At 44.0% G+C, this 10,000-nt stretch overlaps 1 protein-coding gene across 1 annotated transcript; it reads left to right on the plus strand.

The window, feature by feature from the left end:
* Positions 1-2,335: 2,335 nt before the first annotated feature.
* On the plus strand, positions 2,336-3,402 carry cdk5r2a (cyclin dependent kinase 5, regulatory subunit 2a (p39); the record flags this gene model as incomplete). The annotated part of the gene is made up of 2 exons (XM_080525884.1): positions 2,336-2,755; positions 2,866-3,402. 2 exons carry the CDS (start codon positions 2,336-2,338, stop codon positions 3,400-3,402), a joined length of 957 nt encoding a protein of 318 aa, XP_080382010.1.
* Positions 3,403-10,000: the final 6,598 nt, after the last annotated feature.

Genomic DNA, 10,000 nt, shown 5'->3' on the forward strand with positions numbered 1-10,000 from the left:
ATGCCTCCCCTATAAGCCGCCTTTGTCCCCGTTTCTGACTGATGTCTGAACAGATGGGGGTATTCTCTATCACCGGTGCGCTCCTGACCCCTAGCGGACAGCACGTGTCATTACATCAATCTGTGACGTCTTGCACCTGCTACGGTTTCATCCCATATCCTCATCTATCTCTTTAATCTGATATAAACCTAGTTCACGGATTTTATATGTGTTCGTATATCCACTGTTCATAGTACCGTTCTTGTTTTTTTACAGTGTTTATTGTGACACAACATTGTTGCTATAATATAGCCTATCTATAGGCCAGAAGGTTTAGTCTAACCTATTAGGGCTGTAGCCGGGTGTGGGCCTAAGGCCTAGGCCTATTCGGCTAGGCTGCTAGGCTAATGGGGTCGCTTATGGAGGACCAAGTCTGCCAAAATTAACAATAAATATATAGACACATAAATGAATGTATGAACAAATAAATCCATGAATACACACAGTATAACGAAATACATTTCTATATTTATTTATTATTTTCCACATTCATTCTTTCTTTTCCACATTGTTTTCCATGTTTCATTCTTTCTTTTCCACATTGTTTTCCACATGTCGCTAGCCTCGGTACATACCTAGGCCTGAAGTTAATTGGCATTACTATGATTGAGACAACCTCCCCCACAGGGAGGCAGTATTCTCCTACAAATGTCATGGTTCTTCAGCCATGCAGATGTGCGTGAGTGTAGAGATGAGCGTTTTTTTTTCTTCAATAATGCCCTACCCCCTTTTCCACTAATGAAGGACAGGGTTCAAACTCGCGTCTCCAATGTCGGAGGAAGTAAAGGCACTTGCGTTTTCAGTTGTCAGGCAGCGGCCAGGGCTACCTCCTCAGGAGAGTTTGATTTCCAAATCACGTCCTCCGTCACATTCACAGTGACCTTCCCATCCAGATCACGACACCAATGTGATGAGCAGAGTTTGAACCGGCCAAGAGGACATCTTCAAGGTTCAAGGGTGAAACGTTTGAGGCCGCAGGGCTACATGATTCACTTACTTAGTAAAATGTATTGATTTTAAGTCACTTTAAATTGGCGTCTGCTAAATGCCAAAAATGTAATGTAGAGTTTCTATCCTGTAAGGCTACTTTCCAGGACACCATTATGTTCATAAATTGAGTAGCCTATAGTGATTTCCTCAAGGAGGGATTTCTTATAGACATAGGCCTACTGTATTTCAACAGAGCCTTCTGCAACAGAACTACAACTCTCCTGGACTGAAGTTACTCACCCCTTGTTTAGTTCAGTGAATAGGAGTATGACAGGCTACTTTTCATTTCATTTATTTATTTTTGCACATGAGATTGTCATACATGTCATACATTTTTATGCGTCCTATACAATGAATTAATTTCCCCATGGACCAAAAAAAATCAGTAACCTAACAATGGAGCCTCCTGCATGGGTTAGGTGCTAGGAGAAATACTGGAATACTACAAATAAAAAGTTATTATTATTATTATTAGTAGTAGTATTATTATTATTATTACTGACCAAGACTTTACCATTAACCATTTACCCTTGAATTGAATTCAACTGCAGTGCGAAGGAAACGATAAGAGGGTCAGGGAGAGAAGAGAGGAGCAACAACCATTAACCTTTCCCCCTTTTCTTTTAATCTTTTCATCCTCTATGCTCTCTCTCTCTCTCTCTCTCTCTATATATATATATATATATATATATATATATATATATATATATATATATATATATATATACAGTATATATATATATATATATATATATATATATATATATATATATATCTTTCTCTCTCTTTCTCTCTCTCTCTGATAAATATCCGCAGCCTATGTATGACAAGCAGGGGAGGTGTTCACGGACGTTTTATCCATGCATTCCCATTGGTCAGGGAAGCTGTCAATCTTTGTGTTTCATTCATTGATAGGCCACCTGGAGCTGCTGCTCTCCGCGTTAAGCGGTATGGATCCGCAGCATCCCTCTCACCCCCGCTGCAACCGGCTCTTGCCCATTCCATCAGCCGCGTGCGTCTGCGCGCACGGTGCTGCGACAGAAGGAGTGCCAGAGTGCGAGTGTGTCTGCATGGATGTGAGAGAGAGTGAGAGAGATACAGAGAGGGAGAGCGAGGGTGAGCAAGACTGATTGACTGATTGATTCTCTCACAGCTCGCTGGAATTGACACACGCACCAAACGTTCTATGTCAATCTGGAGTGTGTGACCATTTAAGCCAGCACACATACCCAACCATTCATACGGGACCGAGATCCAGGGCTCGGGCTGCTGTCGGGGTGTGTGTTGAGAGGCGCGCGCTGCAGTCATGGGCACGGTTCTGTCGCTGTCGCCGAGCTCGAGGAAGGCGGGTGTGTGTGTGGACGAGAAACCGCCGGAACTGGCGACCGGCGGGAAACCCGAGAAGAACCTTAAGAAGCGCCACTCGGTGCTGCTCCACGCACTGACGTGGAAGCGCCTCGTCGCCGCCTCAGCCAAGAAGAAAAGTGCCAAGAAGGTGAATCCGAATCTCCCCCCTGCGAGTCAGGCCCGACCGGATTCATCAGTGGATCAACTCAACACCGACAACCTCAAGAAATCCCAACCTGTAAGTGGAATAACTGACCGAAAATCGGCTGGACCAAAGCCTGGGCCGATTGCCGTCCCCGTGCCCACTGTACCGGACCAGAACCGGCGTCAGACCCAGAATGGCCGATCTTTCCTCTCACCTCGGCGGGTGGTCGTACAGGTATGGCCTATAGTACATTTGTGTGTGTGTGTGTGTGTGTGTGTGTGTGTGTGTGTGTGTGTGTGTGTGTCCGGTACCTCTCATGTGTTATATCTTCCATTCGTATACAGGCGTCCACTGGCGAGCTCCTTCGCTGCCTCTCGGACTTCCTTTGCCGTCGCTGCTTCAAGCTCAAGGAGCTCTCCCCCAACGAAGTCATCCTCTGGTTCCGAAACGTGGACCGGGCTCTGCTGGTCCAGGGCTGGCAAGACCAGGGCTTCATCACCCCGGCGAACCTGGTCTTCGTCTACCTGCTGTGCCGAGAGGCCGTGGAAGAGGACACGGCCTCGGAATACGAGCTCCAGGCCACCTTCCTCACCTGCCTGTACCTGGCCTACTCCTACATGGGCAACGAGATCTCATACCCGCTCAAGCCGTTCCTGGTGGAGTCCAGCCGGGAAGCGTTCTGGGACCGGGCCCTGGGGCTCATCGACAAGATGAGCGGGCCCATGCTAAAGATCAACGCCGACCCGCACTACTTTACCGAGGTGTTCCAAGACCTGAAGAACGAGGGAGGATCAAGGGAGAAAGAGAAGGAGAAGGAGAGAGAGAAGGAGGAGAAGGAGAAGGAGAGGGACGGAAAACGGATCAATGACCTGGACCGTTAAGCGGAGAAGAAATTAGACAGGGGGGGACATTTGGTTTGGGATGGGACACACCTTTACGGACAACAATCCCGCCGGTTAATTAAGCGGGACTGAATGTATACTCCGGTCTGTGGACCGGACAGAGGCGCCAGAGGATTATAACACGAAACGCGGAGCGAAATAGGTGTAAATTAGGCCTATAACCGGTCTACAACATCGCCCCGTTAACGAGCGGTCATATCGTTTTATGTGAATCAAACCTCTGGGAATCTGCTGTACCGACACAGTTCATTGGATACTGGGTTGAGGGGTAGATCTTGTATAGTTCACTTAGCCAACTGCATGCTGTAAAAAAACAAAAATATTCTGATTGTAACTTCATTGTGGCTTTTGAAATGGATTTAGGCTGTAGGCTACGTGGCCCAGGCGATATTATGAGTTAGGCTATGAGTTTAAGTGATAGTTTAGTGCGTCAGTGTGTTGGGGTAATATATTTCAATATTCGTTTCATGCTGAGGTAGGGAGATGGGGGAGAGTTATAGAGAAGGATGTCTCGCGCACATGGAGATCTCTGTGGTAGCCTGGACTCGGTGGCGCGTGAGTGACACCGAGTCCCATGTGAACGTTGAATGTACTAAGCCTATTTTATCACGTTACAAACGAACGGATTCTTTACCGTCAACATGTGCCAACTACAATGCATAAAACGTCATGTTTTATATTGTATCAAAAAGTATAAATGGTTACACACCTTTGCGTCCCAGCAATATTTATTTGATTTGTCTTGTCATGGTGAGAATGTAACTCGTAAACCCTAAGCCTTTGTTCAAGAATCCATTTGGATTATGGAGGCCTATTCAAACCACATTGTGCACCTTCATTCATTTACATGCGCACAACGATTAATGACATGCCTGGTTGTCAAACAGAACTCTCAAACCGCAAGGGCCTGTTCGTTTTATTAAGAGACTGAGTACGCAGGGGTGTTTTGAGCTTTTGGCTTATGAAGGCAAGTAAGGCCTATAGACTGCAAGACCTAAGGAGCATGTCAGTTTAAACAGACGACAAGATAGCCCTGGATACATACGCTACCGTTAAGGTCAGATATGTAGTAACAGTCTATTCGGCCATCTTGATAATTAAGAAACTCTAACTTCCATTGCCCTCTAAAGCAAAGTAGACTCTTAAGTCATTAAGTCAAGACTTCAAGCTATACAGTAGACAAATGTAAGCTAAATAAATGTAGGCTACTTATTGTAAGTCGCTTTGGATAAAGGCGTCTGCTAAATTACTTGAATGTAAATGTACATGTCTATATGTATGGCTAAAAACAATTCCCAGAGCACATTTTTTATACAGTCGAGAAAATGTAGCGATGCAGCCAACCATGCACACAGTTATTACAAGTGCAACTGATGCACTGAGGCTTTTTGGAGTGGAAAAACGCGCTTCTTCTATGGGCGCGCGAGTCGTGAGGACAGACCGTCCTGAACGCGCGCTCTGCCTAGCCGCTGGCCATGGTGCTGAAACTGCGCGGTCTCATCACGAAACTCGTAGGCTACAGGTAAACGTCTACATGACAATATGGTGTTGCCTTCCGGCATTTAACAGTCATCATCATCGTTCTCTTCACCTTCATCTTCTTCTTCTCAATATAAGTCTTCTTCACCATCATCATCATCATCATACTCATTCTCATCATCGCAGCGCGCGCGAGTGTGTGTGTGTGTGTGTGTGCGAGCGCGCGCGCGTGTCTAGTCTTGCCGTGATGACTCATCAGCCCAAGCGCAGAGAACCCCCCGAATTTCTGAATAAAGGAACACGGACCACGTGGTGCGGCTGTCCACGCAGGTGATTGGCTCAGATTTGCTGCAGTCTTACAGAAGTGCCGCTTTGAGGAAGAAGAGAAGAGGAGAGAGGAGAGAGGAGAGAGGGGGGCATACTGCGGAGGTGCTTGCCGGGGGCTAAAGGAATTCAAGATTTTCACCGAGTGCTTTCCTCTCCGTTTCCACGGCAACAGAAGCGAGACAGCTGCATGAATAGATAGGCCTAGATGCAGACAGACAGACAGACAGACAGACAGACAGACAGACAGACAGACAGGCAGACAGACAGACAGACAGACAGACAGACAGACCGACAGATAGACAGAGACAGAGATAGATAGATAGATAGATAGATAGTAGATAGATAGATAGATAGATAGAGATATAGAGACAGGCTGTATGAGTTTTTGATGACTGTAGCATTGAATTGAAGCCGGATCGAGTTCTCTGCGGTGTCTTAGCGGCTAGTGAAAAACAAATAGTTTAAAATTGGTTATGCAACATAGGCTAATCATCATCAGCGTGGCGCGGCCTATGGAATACTGGTTTCCATGGAGATGCCGCGGAGGCCGCGGGATACGGAGGGAAGGTGAAGGAGAGGGAGGGGGGCTGCGGAGGAGAGCAAGAGAGAACATCAATACTGAATCACTAGGCCAACTCAAGGTGGCACTATGGTTATAAAATGAACACATTTAACCTGCCAATAAGTACATGGACACACACACACATACACATACACATACACACACACACACACACATTCTCTTTCTCTCTCTCTTTCTCTCTCTAGACTACAGATGCTAAATGTGGTAGGCTAGGATAACTGGACACCAACAAACATGTCATCTTATCTTTATAAGGTCTAATTCTTTACGAAGGAAGGTGGCAGGTGGGTGAGGCACTGCCAGCACACACTAGATATATCAGAGGTATACTCTAACAAGCCGACACACTTCACTAAACCTTGTTTGAGATTCAGATCAGGCCATGATACCAACAATGCAGATGTCTCCATCTAGTGGTGTTAAAAAGAGAAGCAACGTGTAGGCTGTGTGTGTGTGTGTGTGTGTGTGTGTGTGTGTGTGTGTGTGTGTGTGTGTGTGTGTGTGTGTGTGTGTGTGTGTGTGTGGTAACAGATATCCTCCTTAGCATCTCTGCGTTGTCAGGAAAGTTCTGGAAGGTGAAGTGCAAATGATGAACAAGATATTAAACTCTCAACATTGTGTTCTGGTCCCTATTGAGGATGGGCCTCTGTTTACTGTGGGCAAAGGTGGAAATCACCTGTTCAGCATTACCTAGCAACTACATGTTAACTGCCTGGAAACAAATATGTCTAAAGGCAAGGCAAAGCAAGTTTATTTGTATAGCACATTTCATACAACAGAGGCAATTCAAAGTGCTTTACATACAGCATTAAAGAAATACAGTAAGATGATAGTAAGATTTCCCTTTTTTTTTCTTTTTTTTTTACAAGAGTAGACATATAGAAAATAAATAGATAAACATTTAACAAGGTAATAAATAGAGAAGTGTTAGTGTTTAATCATAACTGCTGCAAAACATGAAGGTTTAGCTTAGTTTTAAATATGTTTAGGGTTTGGGCCTGTTTGATTTCTTTAGGGTGTTTGTTCCAGGAGCATGCGGCAGAGTGACTGAAAGCTGCAAATAATATGATATCATTGATCAAAAACGCAAGTACGTTTTGCGGACTTTGTGTGTGTCATTCAAACAGAAGATCTACTTCAGACATGCTACTTGGCACACACACACATTGTCTGTGAGCGTGCGAGAGAGCAGATCAGTTCATAGATATCTAAGGGTTAGTTGGCATCTGGTGGTAGCTAGCTAGACTGTCACTATGGACATCATGACTTTTTTCAAAAAGAATAATGAAGGCAATGAGGTGCAGGCGAGGCAAGAGGAGGAGGAGGAGGAAGAGGTATCTCCTGCTGCTGTAGCAGCATGAGTCAGTATAGGTGAGAGTGCCACTGCCTCATGTACAAGCTCAGGTTGGTGAAGAAGATTACATTTAGGGTTAATATAATATTATTTTCAAAGTGAATTACTCCATCGTCCTACAGGAAAAGTGTGGTAAAGTAATAAAATAACAATAGAATGCTGATTGATGTAGCTGCATTGGCCTGCAGCTGGCATCCAATAGTGTTGCTGTGTTGTGTGACTGTCAGCCCATATGGAATGATGAGCCTTGATGACTATTTTAGCCCCTATGGAATGGAATAGTGCATTAATTGATTTGCTTTTGTATAATCTGTTATTGGTTGGTGTGTCCAAAAAAATGGTCATGTCAATGTATAAAATAAATGGATAAATAACATGTGTTTATGATCTAATCATCACATCAAACAATAAGAGATTTGTGTACATTTTGGTTGTCATAATAGCCTACTGATTATTATCCTTTTTATGACCAGGATAGGAGAGAGGAGGAGAAAGCAGAGGAGATGAGGAGTATGACAGACAGACGAAACACCAAAAGCTGTTTGATTATTATTTCAGGAAATAATACAAGGGAGTGGTAACACATAATTAAACAAAACCCCCCCAGGACCCCCTGGAAGGAGCAAATAGATAAAATAAAAAAAAATCTTAGGGTTTTACACCTGCTACTGAAAATAAAAATACTAAAGAATACTGAGAATGAAAACTCAGATTGCACTCATTCTGTTTATTACCATTTTATGTTGTGAAAGCCTATGCACCTTACCGGAACCTTTTGGTAGAACACAGTGTCTCACATACTATATTAATTTTACTCTGAAACAACTCTTGTGTGCACCGCAGGATACGGGTCTGAAAGGCTGATAGGTCAGACCCCGTTTAGGGGATGCCAAACCTTTATTAGACCTATATGATACTGTAAAAACATTATATATGTACACAAATTATATTGAACCAGTTGTTAAAGAACCCTTGACAACAGAATGCTCGATTGGTTAGTGGGAAGGCGCATGGTCAGATGGTCCCGCTCGAGAGCTCTCCGCTGTGTCTGCGAATTCGCACGCACGGTCCGTTAATGTTTAACCGATTCCTCCAACAGAGAGCTATTACTGTTTTTTGCCCACACCGCGGGGCACGAGTTGCCATGGTGACATGTTGGTCCTCTCTGCAAAAAGAGAACGTTAAATGTAATTATGAAGACCTACCCATATATGAACAAGCGCGCGCACCTGTTGTCAGGGACCTTTGAAAGAGGCTTTGGGGACATGCTTTCCATGCAGATCACCCTGACTGCAACTGGAGCCTTATTCCGACGGTTTCAACTCAAAACAGAACTGGGAAATAGTAGGATGAGGGTATTTTTGTAGACCTATATAGCCGATTCAATTTCTATATAATCGAGGTTAAGCACTATTAATTAAACAATTGCTCCTTTAGTTTTTAAAACTTTCCACGTTGGGACCCTGCACCTGCTTAACGCGAGCCGAACGAACAAAACGTCATCCTCATCAGGTGTTGTGCGCGTGGCTCAGCGTGAGGCAGGTGCAGATGGATTCTCCGGTAGCTTTTCACCTCACGCTCACCGTCTCAATTGGGGGAAAAAACAAGACAGTTTATTTTAGGGATGTTGAGTTGCCACAAACACTAATGCAGAAAAGTTGACTTGATGCTGTAGGCTAACCATACCAGTAAAAAAAAGCACACAAAAAAAATACAATTTTTAAAAAGTTAACAACATGGTCTTTAGGCAATTTTATGTTTTTTGACCATTCCTTTAATCGTTTCTGAGTTAAAAACAAACGAAAGACTTACAAAAACGTGATGCCTTCTTTCTCAAGTCGAGCCGGTGTTGGACGCACGCGAAAGTCCTTCTCTTAGTGGCGTTGGAACATTTCTATTTGGAGGTGGAGGAACAGCCTCTAGCCTACCTGTCACAGTAGTGGGAATTAAGCTGCTACCGACGCTGTTCCCAGTTCTGGAGCAACTTTGCAGGTTAGACACTCCCACCAGCAACGGTGATAGACATCGGGAATTGACGGGGGGGTCTCTGTTCTAGCCTAGGCGTTCCGGTCTGATACAGTGTTCCACGTGGATTGGTCAGATGAACATGTTTAGCCCACTAATCACAGTTCCGACCCAGTTTGATTGGAGTATGCAATGCTTTGGACAGGAAAAGTCAAGGTTGAACCTGTAAAATATTAGAGCAGGGCCTGACAGTGTTTTGTGAAGTATAGCGCCCTCTATGGTACTCAGTGCTCATGTCTAGGTCATTCATGTTGGGATTAGATGTACAGTACCTTGCAGTCTGATGTTGATAAATGAATGTCAGCGTCCTACAGGAGTTTTTTGCGGTGGTCAGGCAATCCATTCTCTTACGATCAGACAGATACATCTATAACCGTGCCCAATATGCAGTCTGCCCGATAAACCTTTAGGAAGTCAACTCTGTAAGCCTAACAGTCAATCAACACATTAACAATGTCTTATGGATATTCTATGGATAGTATAGTGAGCCCTAACAATAATAACTAATGTTCACCTGTTCAGGTCAAGGGTTTTAAGAATCACTGGAGCAGCATAACAAATTGATTGGACATTCCTTTTTTTAAAATGTACTGTATATGTCTTTGTCCTGCTCCTGTGACTACAGTATGTTGGATGTGCATAAAACCTCTCTTTTTCATTTCACACTTCATTCACACAAGCATTTCAGAGATGAAAAATGGTCTTTATTACAAACCACGATACAGAACTCATAGAGGTGAGATAGCAGCCATTTTGTATGTACACATAATCACTGTATATTCTGTATAATAGTAATAGAGGCGGTATCT

Source organism: Nansenia antarctica (assembly GCF_963989245.1).
Source record: "Nansenia antarctica genome assembly, chromosome: 3".
Lineage (NCBI taxonomy): Eukaryota > Metazoa > Chordata > Actinopteri > Argentiniformes > Microstomatidae > Nansenia > Nansenia antarctica.